General features: G+C 40.0%; 1 protein-coding gene and 1 pseudogene across 2 annotated transcripts in view; one reads left to right on the top strand and one right to left on the bottom strand.

The window, feature by feature from the left end:
* Positions 1–1,135: 1,135 nt before the first annotated feature.
* On the bottom strand, positions 1,136–5,647 carry LOC105053418 (mannose/glucose-specific lectin-like; annotated as a pseudogene).
* Positions 5,648–13,467: 7,820 nt separating this feature from the next.
* Positions 13,468–15,233, top strand: part of LOC105053528 (jacalin-related lectin 19) — a 46,984-nt gene continuing 45,218 nt past the window's right edge. The window contains exons 1-4 of one of the 2 annotated variants that reach the window (XM_010934739.4): positions 13,476–13,633; positions 13,712–13,816; positions 13,899–14,090; positions 14,554–15,019. In XM_010934739.4, the coding sequence (XP_010933041.1) occupies positions 13,631–13,633; positions 13,712–13,816; positions 13,899–14,090; positions 14,554–14,781 (528 nt within the window). In that variant the 5' untranslated portion in view covers positions 13,476–13,630 and the 3' untranslated portion in view covers positions 14,782–15,019. Of the gene's footprint in view, positions 13,634–13,711; positions 13,817–13,898; positions 14,091–14,553; positions 15,020–15,233 lie in introns of those variants that run through there. The other variant, XM_073252164.1, reaches the window with a different exon arrangement.

The raw sequence follows: 15,233 nt of genomic DNA, 5'->3' as shown, positions 1-15,233 counted from the left end.
CAAATATGTCAAGTTTAAAAATGCATTCTGGACCTGGACCGATGGACATACAATATTATAGGATGCTTTCGATTACACAAAGAATCTAATATAACACACACACACACACACACACACACACACACATATATATATATATATATATATATATATATATATATATATATATATATATATATATATATATATATATATATATATATATATTAAAATGGATACATCAGTATTGGCAGAGAAACCGTCAACCATGTGTCTTTGGAAAAAATCCTTATTTTGGCCACTCCGAGCCTCCCACCCGACAATCGATTGAGACTCCCGAGAATAGAAAAAAAAAAGAGAAATGCCCAACATAAAAAACCCCTAGCTATCGTCTAAGCTTCCTACTCGGCCACTCCAAGCCTGCCACCTGGAGCATGATATTTTGTAGGATTGGGGATTTTTGATCGAAAGGATTCTTCTTTGGTCATCTAAGCTTCCCTGTTCAGTTACTCCAAGCTTACCATCCGATTGGGACTCCTAAGGATGGAAAAAATAGAGGAAAAACATGAAAAAATATAGGAATAATCAATGAAAACAAAAGAAAGATGGAAAAAATTTAAGGATGAGACCTTTCTCCACATAGATGATCATTTTTCTCTTTTTGCTTTTTTTTCTTTTCATTTCATTATCTTTTTTAGAAATTTGTGGAAAAGGAGAGCACTTGAGAGAGATTGAGGGGTTTTGGAGATCTTTTCGCGATAGCAGCGAAAAAGGAGAAGAGAGAGTGAGCGCCAGAGATGAAAAGTAAAGCAAAGAAGAATGAATGCTAATACGAAAAGAAGGCAATAATTTTAAGAGAAGCTAAGCCGCAAAAGGTCCATGGAGAATCTCAAATTTTAAAAAAAATAAAATAATTTATAAACAACTTATTATCCATACTATGTACAAAATATTTTTTTTATTATTTTAATTATTTTTTAAATGAATATAAAATAGATATTAATAAATCAATAAAATAAAATATTTTTTTTAAAAATAATTACGTCCCATGCATAGCACAGAATTATAAGCTAGTTAAATATATGCCCGGTGTCTAAATCCAAATGATGCCTCAATCTTTTGTTCATATCCATGCAATTAATAAGAAAGAGATCAGTTATTAACAACTATACTAGTTACGAAGGGATAGATCATAAGCAAACATACATGATAGCCCAAATCAGCAAGACAACAACAAAAGGAGTCTAGACATAGCATCTCCATTATTCATTACAATGCAACCATAAGTAGAGATCCGTAGCTAATCTGGAATAACTAAGCCGGGCTTCAAGTAGAACCCAAGAGCATCAAGCCATTGACCTGCATATCCGAAGAAGCCAACAATTTTTCCAGCTCTCATAGGAAGGGAGAAAGCAGTTCCTTCATTCGGACCATATGGCCCATAGGTGCTCATGGTGGTCACAAATGTAAGCGACGTTATGACGATGCAGTCATGATAATTGCCATAGTAGCCGGATATAGCTGTAAGATAATGATTGTTTCCGAGATCAATCTGCAAAACAGAAAGATAAACCTCAAGTCAGACCGAGACCAATCGTTTACAAGCTAAAAGGTTGCGAAAAGACAAATTAATGAGCCAGAAAAAAAAATTACTAAACTGAAATTAGAAAAAAAGAAAAACTCTTTTTAGCTAATAACTAATAATAACTCTTCGTACAAAATTAATAAAATGGGTTGCAATGCCTCCATTTACATCAAAAAAAAAAAAAATATTTCGTAGAAAATATGTTAAAAAAAGTAACAAAGGTATAAGTATATTTTTTTGATGAAAAACAAAGCCATCAGTATCTACATGTAGCAAAAGAAAAGCAGATGAGGAATCCGAAGGAAAACCATACCTCAGCCATGGATCCAGATTCGCTGCCCCAGTTGGAAGACCATTTGGCCACCCCATCAGCCACGTACTGGAAGTTAATCGACTCGATATCCCGTAAATTTTGTGGTTTTAATTCACCCCATGGGCCCACCTTAACAACTCCACACTGTACCAGGCAGCCATTCGCAAGACATGAACAATCATTAACTAGAGGACTGCTTCGATTATAAAAGGTCAAAAAACTACTTTTCCCCGAGGATGAGCTAAATGACCAAATCTTTTCTCAAAAAGGAGTACGCTAGTTTATGTGAAACTCAACCTTTAAGACCAACATGGCATCAACCACATGTACAGTGTAATTGCTAACCAAGTCTATATATTACTCAATTGCCATGGTATCTAAGTCAAAATACAACTTTGTACGTCGACAAGTTTGTCAACTTGCATGAGGCTTCAAGTAAATAGTTTGATCAAATGCACTATGTTGACCACTGCTTGTTATCTGCCAATCAGTTTCTTATTTTATTAAAATAAATAATTAAATATTTTTTAAAAAAATACGGGGGAATGCAATCTTTCAAGTCTGATTCGGAAGTTTTTTCAAGCTCACGTGGTGAAAAGTAGCATACCTAATTAGCTTAATTATTATTATAGGAAAACATATTTGTAAGGTAAACATACATATAATGGGCCTTATTGTTAGATTTGTTTGGGGATTTTAATCATCTAATCATCAAATGCAAACTGAAAGATTTTTTTTACCTCAAAAGATGTTTTCTTGTACACCCCAATTGCATCAAGTAGGGTATCAGAGCATCCATGGAAGCCGCTAATCCAACCTGTACCTTTCGGAACAGAAAATTGAGTTCCTTGCTCTTGGCCATAAGGACCGTACTCGCGAATGGTGGTAACAAAAGTAAGTGAGTATATGATTATCATTTCTGCATAAGTACTGTAGTAGCCTTTTATGGAGATGATGAACTCGGCCGGTTCAAGCTCAATCTATAAAAACAAAAAATATCTATGATTATAAAGATAAAGATAATAGTAGTGATAATAATTAATGAGATTAGTAAAATTTTCACATTCCACAATAAACATAAAGATAATTGAACTAAACAAATCATCATTTTTGGGTTCAATATTGAACTATATGTTTATGGCCATCAAGTGATGGATTCTGAGCAGTTCAACTATATGAAGTCTGATACTTTAATTATGTGCGTTGCCAAAGCAGGTTTAATTTGTTGCATTAGAGCAATTAACCACATATTGACCATCCTTAGTACAATGCGGCTCACTCAATGAATATCACCATCAGAGTTGTATGCAATCGTCCAGTTTTTCTTTCCTTCTTCCAGAAGGTATGCACCAATGTTCATCGATGAGTAATTTAAAGGATGCATTTAATAAGATTGTTCAACCAAGTGATTGCTTTCATTATATCTTTTTTTTTTTTTTTTTGTTAGATCAATGATACAGTGGCAAGCCTTGCTGATATTGACTGCCAAATATAGAGGCCTGCAAATTAATTAACAGGCAAAGTTGTCAAACGAGTGTCCAAAAAAATAGCAAGGAACTAACTTTTTCATGGAAAAAATAAATTAAATCGGATGGAAAAGACCATCTTAGAGTAAGTAGTACCTCCGTAGGCTCGCCTCCCTCACCTCCGTACCTTGGGGACCAGCGGGCTGTCTCGCCATCCATATACTGGAAAGTAATTGAATCAACGACACCCCCTACACTAATTTTGATTTTGGTGATCGTCTGAGCATTCTCAAACGACCATGCAGTCCCGCCAGATCCTCCCCATGGGCCCAACATTTAAGCACCATCCACTCTGCTAGCCTGTAACAGTAGATCACCTATTAGCTTTAATATAAAACGAACTACTGCTGATGAAATTAGTTCCAGCCTAAGATATTGAACCCCACCATTAAGAAGTTGTGCGAACTACAAATGTTTTGGAGATAAAATGACCTCATGAGGAAGAGCTAACATGACCTCATCTTTTCTGAAAAAAAGTTCACTTGTTTATATAAAACTCAATCTTTTAGAGCAATATAGCATCAGCCATATGTACAATCTAATTGCTAATAATTAACTAAGTCCATATATTACTCAATTGCCATGGGTATCTGTCTAAGTTAAACTATAACTTTGACCCTCGTCAACTTCATCAACTTGAACGAGGCTTCAAGTAAATAATTTGATCAAATGCACTATGTTGAGCATTGCTTGTTATCTGGCAATTAGTTTCCTGTCTCATTGAAATAAATAATTAATTATTTTAAGAAAATACAAGGGGGAATGCCATTTCAAGTCTAATTCAGAAGTTTTTTCTAGCTCGTGGTGAAGGGTGCCAAGCAGCATACCTAATTAGCTTAACTTATTATTACAAGAAAACATATTTGTAAGGCAAACACACACACACACACACACACACACACACACATATATATATATATATATAATGGGCCTTATTGTTCGATTTATTTTGGGATTTTAATTGTCTAATCATCAAATGCAAACTGAAAGATTTTTTTTACCTCAAAAGATGTTTTCTTGTACACCCCAATTGCATCAAGTAGCCCACCCGAGCGTCCATGGAAGCCGCTAATCCAACCTACACCTTTCGAAATAGAAAATTGAGTTCCTTGCTCTCGGCCATAAGGGCCATACTCACGAATGGTGGTAACAAAAGTGAGTGAATATATGATTGTGTATCCTCTATGAGTACTATAGTAGCCCTTCATGGAGATGATAAACTCGGCCGATCCAAGCTCAATCTATGAAAGAAATATTATCCATAATTATGATGATGACAATAATAGTAATAATAATAATGAGATTAGTAAAACTTCCATATTTCAGGATGAACATAAAGCTGATGTGAACAAAAACACCATCATTTTCGGGTTCAAAAATATTGAACCATACATTTATGGCCATCAGGTATTGGATTCTGACGAGTTCAACTACGTGAGTTCTGATACTTTAATTATGTGCGTTGCCAAAGCAGGTTTAATTTATCGCAGTCAGAGCCATTACCCACGTATGAACTATCCTTAGTGCAATGCATCATTTAAAAGTATAAACGAGAATATATAGAGCTCACTCAACCAATATCACCATCAGAGTTGTATGCAATCCTCCAGTTTTTCTTTCCTTCCTCCGGAAGGTATGCACCAATGTTCATTGACGAGTATTTTAAAGGATGCATTTAATAAGGTTGTTCAACCAAGTGATTGCTTTCATTATATCTATTTTTATTTTCTTGTTAGACCATTGATACAGGGGCAAGTCTTGCGCTGATAATATTGACTGCCAAATCTGTTACAGAGGCTTGCAAATTAATTAACAAGCACAGTTGTCAAACGGGTGTCCAAAAAAACAGTAAGGGACTATTTCTTTTCATAGAAAAATTAAATTTAATAGGACGGAAAAGACCAACTTAGATCGTAAGTAGTACCTCCGTAGGCGTGCCCCCGTCACCTCCGTACCTAGGGGACCAACAGGCTATCTCGCCATCCATGTACTGGAAGGTAATTGAATCAACGGCACGTCCTGCGCTAATTTTGATTTTGGTGATCGTCTGAGCATTCTCAAACGACCATGCGGTCCCGCCAGATCCTCCCCACGGCCCCAGCGTATTAGCACCATCCACTCTACTAGCCTGTAACAGTAGATCACATATTAGCTTTAATAGAAAATGAACTACTGCTGATGATGAAATTAGTTCCACCCTAATATCCTGAATCCCACCATTGATAAGTTGTGCGAACTACAAATGGTTTCATTTAGCTCCTTGGTCTGGGGAAACTGGGTATTTGTAGAGTCATAGACGGGCATGTGTAAGGCAAGGACCAGGACCGGCCTTGGGGCAGGTCGAACTGGGCGACTGCCCCAGGCCCCAGGTCCTGCATTGATATTCCAATTCGGTGCAAGGATGGTTTTCTACAATATTATAACAAAAAAAATAATTATATAGATTAATAATGGATTTTACATGCTGCTTAACGAACATATCTATAGCAAATTATTGCATGTAGATTAATTTTTCAATGATAATTAATATTTAAAATATATTAATTTTTAATAGAGAAGGCTTCATTTTTTTCATTTAGCCCCAGGTCTAAAATATGCTTGGACCGGCTCTGGCAAGGACGATAGTGGTGGTCCAAATGGCAGTGTGAACCGGCCGATTGATTAATCGAGCCCATCCAGGCGCGGGAGCAGGTGGTGGTCGGATTTTATTTTTTCTGGCTCCGTGCAACTGGAAAGGGGTGAATCAGCGGGAACGCGGTTGCATCCTTCGTCGTGAAGAAGACCCAACTTCCATCGCATCATCGACCGTTGGATCATCCATTGCAAAATCTCAAAGCGTTCAAAATTACGTCATTCATGGACCCGCACATATCTGGAACGAAATGGAGGTGACCCTAACATGCTATTTTGAATGACGTTTTTAAAAATGCCATTTAAAATGATGTTTTTTATTTTCTCCTCTCAAAAAAAAATTGAAAAAAAATTGAAAAAAAATAAATTTTAAAATTTTAAATTAATAAATAAATTAAAATTTTAATTTTGAATAAAATTTAAAATATAAAAATTTGAATTTGTAATTCAAATAAAAAAGATAATTTTAGATGATTTTTTTTTCAAATTAATTTTTTTAAAAAAATGTCTAAACAAAAATATTAAAATTTTAAAAAATTAAAAATATCATAGAAAAAGAAAAAGAAGAGAAAGAAATGTGAAAGAAATAAAAATTATAAATTTGAATTTAAAAAAATTAAAATTTTAAATTTAATTCAAAAATAAAAAGTGCCATTAAAAAATAAAAAATTTAAAAAATTGAAAAAAATAAGAATTATAATTTGAAATTTAAAAGGAATAAAATTTTTAAAATTAATTAAAATAAAAATATCATTTCAAATTACTTTTCCAAATTTAAATTAATTTATTTAAAAATATTGCAAACAAATAAAAAAATTCCATAAAAACAGAAAGAAATGAAAAAATAAAAAATTATATAATTATAAATTTGAATTAAAAAAAATTAAATTTTTAATTTGAATTAAATTTTGATAAAAAAATAAATGCATAAAAAAGTGAAAAAATGAGGAAAAAATGTGAAAAAAAAATTATAAATTAAACTTTAAAAAAATAAGAATTTTAACTTTAATTCAAATAAAAAATATTATTTCAAATTATGTTGTCCATTTCAAATTATTTTTTAAAAAAATTATCTTAAGAAAAGAAAAAAGATGTTGTGAAAAAATAAAAAATACCCTAAAAAAAGAAAAAAAGGAAAAATAGAATTGAAAAAAAATAGAAATTATAATTCTAATTGAAAAATAAAATTTTAAATTTTAAATTTTAAGAAATAAAAAATATAATTATAATTGAAATAAAAAATATCATTTTAAATAACTAAATTAATTTAAATATAATTGTTTAAAAAATATTTTAAATAAAGGAAAAAAATACGTAATAGAATGCCAAAAAGATAAAAATGAAAGAAAACTAAATTTAAAATTTAAAATATAAAAGTTTTAAATTGAATTTCAAAAAAATGTCATAAAAGAAGTAAATAAAAGAAGAAAAAATGGTAATAAAATAGAAATTATAATTATAAATTAAAAAAAATTAACTTTAATTTAAATTAAAAAAAATAGAATTCCATTTTAAAAATTTGAATATTATTAAAATAAAAAATTTAAAAATTTTCAACAAAAATAGCGGGTCAACCGTGTGACCTAGGCCTATACATCGTCTTGCATATTCACACCTGAGACATCTGAGTGTGAATAAGCTTCTAGTCCTCTTACTTTGTCCTAAGGATATTATGAAAGTCATAAATATGTATAGAATTAACAGCTGGAAAATGCAAGCTTGACAATAACCTAGTAGCTGGACTCTTTAATTTGAAAGGAACACAAGTCTATTTGTACATAGAAATTAAACATAAAATGCCAAGAGCTAAACATCATAAAACAAAAGGGTTGAGTGTTAGACCGCAAATTCGCATAAATTATGTTTTCGTTTTTCCTTTTTGATGTGAGAATTCCGTCCATCCCTATTACCAGTTGGCAACTATAATTATTTTCATCCTCATGAATTTGCATTTGATTGGATGTTTTTGCATAGATTTCCAACTTGTCCACCAAAATTCAAGGACAAGGTCAGTATTTGTCAAACTTACCGCAGCTGGATGTTAAGAAAGATTGTTGCATATATATATATATATATATATATATATATATATATATATATATATATATATATATATATATATAAAAGAGTGTGTGTGACGCCTTAAATGCTAACCTCGGTGAAGGTGTTGGTGTGAAATAGAAAATTTGGTTGACTTATTAAACATAGGCAATCTTGCTATGCAAATAGTCCATGTCAATGCCTATCCACGGGAACAGACTTCTTCTTCTTCTTCTTTTTTGTTCTTTCGATGAAAAAAAAAAATAAAAGCCACCAAAATTGATTGATATTGTTATGAAATGGGCATCGAAAGTATCGAGCTCGAAAGTCCCATATCAAATACAATCAAGAGAGTCTACTGCTTATGTAGTGCAGGTACCTTCTTGCCCACGTGAGACACCTTTTGCGGGGCAAAATCGTGAGGGACAGCGATTGTGGTTCTCAATAGCGGGCACACACTGTCCCAGAATGGACAATACCTCACGTATTTGATGGAGGATGGAAACATCCGTACTACTGGGCACGTAACCTCAACATTGGCGCCGTCTGTAAAAATCCGTCCCCTACCTGCAGCAGTACACTCCCTTGCTGGAGGGACTGTTGTGGGGTGGGCATCGAGAGCATCGAGCTCGAAAGTCTCATACCGGATACAATCAAGAGAGTCTACTGCTTATGTAGTGCGGGTACTTTTTTGCCTATGTGAAGCATCTTTTGCGGGATAAAACCGTGAGGGACAATGATTGTAGTTTTCAGTAGCGGGCACACGCTATTTCAGAGCGGACAATACCTCACGTATTTGATGAAGGGTGGAAATGTCCGTACTACTGGTACGTAACCTCAACATGTATGAATGATTTACATGACTGAGCAAGAAAAGGAGTAGGTATGTGCAGGGAATTAGAACGTTTAGGAAGGAGTTACATTAGAGTACCTACAGATTCAGGCTCTATTTTTGAAGCTTCCGCTGCACCACTCGAGAAGAGAACAAAATGCAACTGATACTTCGAGTGCAGTGTAGCAGAGAACATGTTAGGATTTGACACCTCGAGATTCAGCCCACATTGAGCCCACAGCGAGGTTCGCGGTGAAAAACGGAGTCCAACGAGACCAAGATCACCTGAATCGGAGCTCGGATGGAGGAGATACGAGCTTTTGAAGTCGGCACGAGAATCGAGGTGGTGGAGGACCGCCGGCGACCGGCGGCGGGCGGCGCGCGGGACGTGCGTCCCAGGCCCGCGTGGGACGCGCGACCCAGGCCCAAGCCTGCGCGGGACGCGCGACCCAGGCCTGCTGGCCCCTTGCCCCGGTCCACCGTGGACCGGGTGGTCCACGGCGCGGTCTGTGGACCGCATGGGCATTTTCCATGCGTTTCTCAAGGTCCACGGTACTATTCCGTGGACCGGAGCGCGATCCAACGGCCCAGAGGGCTCCCGGTCTTGATCCGACGGTTTAGGAGTTTTTTTGGCTTTGTTTAGGACTCCTAATCCCTCTCTAATCAAGTTTTAAACTAGGTTTAAGCCTTTAAAAGGCCCTGTGAGGTAACAGAAAGGTTGTGGGTTCGGTTTCTCGCCGCCGTACGAACCAGAGGAGAGAGAGAGAGGCTAGGGGCTGAGAGCGAAGGAGTAGGAGGCTCCTGGACAGCGGTCGCCAGGCTCTTCAGGGGTTCAGGGGGGTCTTCGAGAGAGAGAGAGCTTTTGTGAGGGGAACTTCAGGTGAGAGAAAATTGGGTGTACAAGGGTTGAGGGTGAGGTCTCCTCTTGTAAAATTTCTTTTTCATAGTGAAGTTTGCATGCTCCGTGGAGGCGAGCCCTTTTGTGGCTGATCCACGTATTTTGATTATTTTTTCTTTTTGTTTTGTTTCTTCTTTCTTCCTGCTGCATCGCGTGGTACTGAAAGGATCTTGAGAGGTGGTGTCCTGACCAGACATCCACTCAACAAGTGGTATCAGAGCAAGGCGGTACAAGGACGCAGATTGCAGTGGTGATGAGCAAGACTGAAGATGGAGAAAACAGGAACAATCAAGATGGAGATCAACAAGTTCGATGGTAAGAGCAATTTCTCCTTGTGGCAGGCAAGGGTGAAGGACATGCTTATCCAATAGGGGTTGATCGATGCTCTCTTGTGCGATGAGAAGCCGACCACCATGGAGGTGCGGGATTGGAAACGGCTACAAATGCAGGCGGTGAGTACCATCCGCATGTACCTGGCGGATGAGGTGGTGATCCATGTGCTGAGCGAGACTTTCCCGACGGTGCTGTGGTCGAAGCTCAAGGAGTTGTACATGGCGAAGTCTCTCACCAACACTCTTTTCCTCTGGAGGCAGTTTTACCAACTGCGGATGACTGAGGGACAGAGCATGCAGGAGAATCTCAGCCACTTCCAGAAGATCCTCACCGACCTTCTCAGCGTTGGCGAGAACGTTGAGGAGAAGACCAGGGCGCTGGTTTTGCTGGCATCGCTTCCCTCTTCGTACGAGTCCTTGGTGACTGCTCTTCTAGTGGGGAAGAGCACTATCAAGATGGACGAGGTCACCGCGGCGATACTCCAGAATGAGGTTTTCAGGAGGGAGAATCCAGCTTCGAGCTCAGGTGGCGATAGCTCAGCTTTGGTGGCTTCTGGAGGAGCAGGAGGCGGTAGACGGAGCGACAGGAGATCGCAACGAGGGCGGTCTAAGTCCAGGAGGGACTTGAGCAAAACCAAGTGTTACCGGTGTGAAGAGTTGGGGCATCTAGCCAGAGATTGCCCTCAACTGAAAAATCGGACGGTGGCTGCTGTAGCGACGGCCGGCAGTGATTCAGATGGAGATGTCCTGGAGATATCTGACGAGGTATCTACTTCTTCCCAGTAGTGGATATTAGATTCTGCATGCCCCTATCATGTGTGTTGCAGAGAGGAGCAGTTTGACTCCCTGGAGAACAGTGAGAGCACTGTATATCTGCCGGATGGATCGAGCTGTGCGATCAGAGGCATTGGGACGGTCAGCTGGAGGACACATGATGGTGCAGTGAGGAGATTGGGGGAGGTTCGATACATACCCGATTTCAGGCGGAATCTTATCTCACTTAGCAGACTGGATTCGAGAGGCTACAGGACGGTAGCTGGTGGAGGAATCCTGAGGGTGCTACGCGGCGATAGGATTGTGCTGGAGGGGAAGAAGGGGAGCAGAGGACATTATTACCTGGCAGGGAGCCCAGTGCGAGGTGGAGCATCGGGAGCCAGGCGGAGCCCAGAGCGAGATGGAGCTCCAGGAGGCGGATCGGGCACGAGACAGGAGACTCGGGAGGATGAGAGGCGACGTCGCAAGGTAAGATTGCTATTACCGCAGGATGATGCCCCGAGCAGGTCTCAGGTCAGGAGGAGCACAGCATACGACGGAGATGGGATCGAGCAGCCTGGCTCGACTCCCATGTTTGCCCATCCATGATCAGCAGGCGATTGCCCCAAGGCATGGGGGCGAGGAGATCCAGAAGCTCTCGAAGTTTGGAGGAGGCCGAATATCGAGTCTAAGTGGAGATTGTTAGGATTTGACACCTCGAGATTCAGTCCACATTGAGCCCACAGCGAGGTTCGCAATGAAAAGTGGAGTCCAACGAGACCAAGATCATCTGAATCGGAGCTCGGATGGAGGAGATACGAGCTTTTGAAGTCGGCACGAGAATCGAGGCGGCGGAGGACCGCCGGCGACCGGCGGCAGCGGCGCGCGGGACGCGCGTCCCAGGCCCGCGTGGGACGCGCGACCCAGGCCCACGCGGGACGCGCGACCCAGGCCCAGGCCCGCGCGGGACGCACGACCCAGGCCTGCTGGCCCCTTGCCCCGGTCCACCGTGGACCGGGTGGTCCACGGCGCGGTCTGTGGACCGTGTGGGCGTTTCCCACGCGTTTCTCGCGGTCCACGGCACTATTCCGTGGACCGGAGCGCGATCCAACGGCCCAGAGGGCTCCCGGTCTTGATCCGACGGTTCAGGAGTTTTTTTGGCTTTGTTTAGGACTCCTAATCCCTCTCTAATCAAGTTTTAAACTAGGTTTAAGCCTTTAAAAGGCCCTGTGAGGTAACAGAGAGGTTGTGGGTTCGGTTTCTCGCCGCCGTACGAACCAGAGGCGAGAGAGAGGCTAGGGCGCTGAGAGAGAAGGAGCAGGAGGCTCCTGGACAGCGGTCGCCAGGCTCTTCAGGGGTTCAGGGAGGTCTTCAAGGGAGAGAGAGCTTTTGTGAGGGAAACTTCAGGTGAGAGAGAATTGGATGTACAAGGGTTGAGGGTGAGGTCTTCTCTTGTAAAATTTCTTTTTCATAGTGAAGTTTGCATGCTCCGTGAAGGCGAGTCCTTTTGTGGCTGATCCACGTATTTTGATTGTTTTTTCTTTTTGTTTTGTTTCTTCTTTCTTCCTGCTGCATCGCGTGGTACTGAAAGGATCTTGGGAGATGATGTCCTGACCAGATATCCACCCAACAGAACATGATTCCGAGGAGGATAAAATTCTTCGAAAGGCAACCGACCCATTTTCACCGTCGAGTCCAAGTGCAGTGGAAAGGCCCGTTTCCTTAGGTTTCTTGTGATTGCTCTCTCTCTCTCTCATATCTCAGGCTTCTCGTGATCAATTCTCTTTCTACAAGATGCATGATCCCTTGGCGGAGAGGGAACAAGGTCACCATGCAAATCTGTCTACCGGAAGGCTATATATGATTAAAAGGCAAAGAAACATGGCTGGGAATAGTTATACACGTGAAGCTTTTTGCGTCCATCTGAAGTCTGTTTTTTCTAACTTTATATAATTATTGTTAAGCACAAGTTGGTACTCCCGTTAATGTCACAATTCTCTCTCCCCACCACCCCGCCCCCCTCTTTTTTTTTTTTTTTTTTTGGTGATTTACACCTGTACATCAAGTATTTTACCTTTAGTTGATGGCTTGTACCCCGGCCCACCTCATAAAAGCCCTTGATTTTCAATTTGAAGGCTGGATTTCTTTACCCCCTCATTAAACAACACGATCATTTGAACGAGTGGAAACTTCGTCTGAGCGAAGAAACAATGGAAACAAAACAAGCAAGCTCTGAGCCCTTGCCGAGAATAGACCAACAAGAAAGGGTGGATACCATGGCAAGCTCCAAGTCTTTTCATATAATCAATTTCACGGATAAGATTGTTTCTAGTGCGCATTTAAGAATTGCGTATGTCAAGTCAATTCCATCCATCTCATTTGAACGAGTGGAGACTTCGTCTGAGCGAAGCAACAATAGAAACAAAACCAGCAAGCTCTGAGCCCTCGCCGAGAATAGGCCAACAAGAAAGAGTGGATGCAATGGCAAGGTCCAAGTCTTTTTATATAATTAATTCCACGGATAAGATTGTTTCCAGTGTCCTAGTGCGCATTTAAGAGTTGGGTATGTCAAGTCAATTCCATCCACCTCATTCTCCCAAAGCAACACGTTGCCCCAACCAGTGCGGCTCCTTTTGATCCGCTTTTCTATCTCTCCCCTCCTTGTATGTACCAGCATCCTCTTCTCTGTTGCCATCGAACTCGGCGGTATCATCGGAAGGGTGCCGGACGACAGCTAACAAATGGTGGGACCCTTTCTAACTTGCTATGGATGTGTCACTGGCCGTCTATTTCTGATCGTACGGTCTTGAACTTGGTTGCAGGCCAAAGTCGTTGAGGCGGGACCTTTTGGTGGGAGTGGAGATGATATCGTCGATATGGGGGCTGCTGATCGGCTGCCGGAGATCAAAATCCGCTCTGGAATTGCCGTTGATGCTATAACTTGCTGTGAGTTATGGATGCATCACTCGCCATCCATTTCTGATCGCACGGTCTTGAACTTGGTTGCAGGCCAAAGTCGTTAAGGTGGGACCTTTTGGTGGGAGTTTTGGTGATATGTTCGATATGGGGGCTGCTGATCAGCTGCTGGAGATCAAAATCCGCTCTGGAATTGCCGTTGATGCTATAATTATTACGTACCTAGTTAATGGGCGCATTGAAACCCGTCGGTTTGGTGGTGAAGGTGGTGAGGAGAGCCTGCAGGTATGCTAATTTCTCTTTCTTTGGGTGCGAAGAACTCGCAAATATACGGTGAAATCATCATGCGATCCTTGCTTTCATAAACATAAATAAAAAATGAACGTTTTAAAATCGAACACTTGATCAGATTAATGGAAGGACTATTGAAGCACCAACTCCTACCTAATTATCGGCAACTTTATTATGATCCCTAGGGGTATAACGCACCCGAACTATAGTGCATGGTAGCAAGGCTGATTGTATTCTACAGACAGCTGAGATCGGGAGTCTGAAGTATGTAAGCTATTGTGCACGTAAAATTTTGCAATTTAGGCATCGACATAGTCTTTCCATGTAATAGGCTTTGAATAATTTGTCAATATGTGATTGATCATCTAGTTAAGCATTCCTATTCAGCTGCTCCTTCAGATAATTTTTTGTTTATTTAATTCTGTTAAATCTATTTTTATTTTTTCATTTTTGCCAGTTAAAATTTCGCCCAGGAGAATTTCTTATCGAGATGTCAGGCTCTTCAAGTCGTCATGGCTTCATAAGCTCACTCAACTTTCGCACCAATTTTGACACAAATGTACCACTTGTTCCGGAGGAAGACACGCCTTTTTCTGTTTCTGTGGTGAACAGTAAGATTGTCGGCTTCTTTGGACGCTCAGCAGATGTTCTTCATGCAATTGGAGTTAACGTAGTGCCAACTTGACGTCCCTCTGATTTGCGTACGTACGTAAATAAGGACACAAAAATCTTGCATCGCACTGATCTTGTGGTCGTCTAATAAAACAGTTGAATTGATGTGCGTTGGGAGGGGCTTCCTTTGATCTGCGTACTGTAAATAAGGATGTTATGAACTTCTATGTTGTTATGCCTGTAAACTTACTGAAGTTGAATAACATGTTGACAAAATGAAATGAAATTAGTAGTGGCTGTTGCAACTCCAAGCAACCAGAAGTGCTACGGAGATTAGTTTCTAGGAGTTAATTGTTTATTGTTATAATGTTCAAGCTAATTATCTACAAGTATCAGCAAATACACATGATCAAAGTAATCCCAAACTGTCTCAATCTGACCATATTTTTCCTGTCATGTATAACCAGCCGGCAACCAGGTTAACCATGGCCGTCTGATAAGAATAGACAAAAGCATTGAGTCACC

The sequence above is a fragment of the Elaeis guineensis genome, chromosome 2, assembly GCF_000442705.2.
Source record: "Elaeis guineensis isolate ETL-2024a chromosome 2, EG11, whole genome shotgun sequence".
Taxonomy (NCBI): Eukaryota; Viridiplantae; Streptophyta; class Magnoliopsida; order Arecales; family Arecaceae; genus Elaeis; species Elaeis guineensis.
The sequence above is the reverse complement of the archived record's forward strand: the minus strand, read 5'-3'. Positions and strand labels throughout refer to the sequence as shown.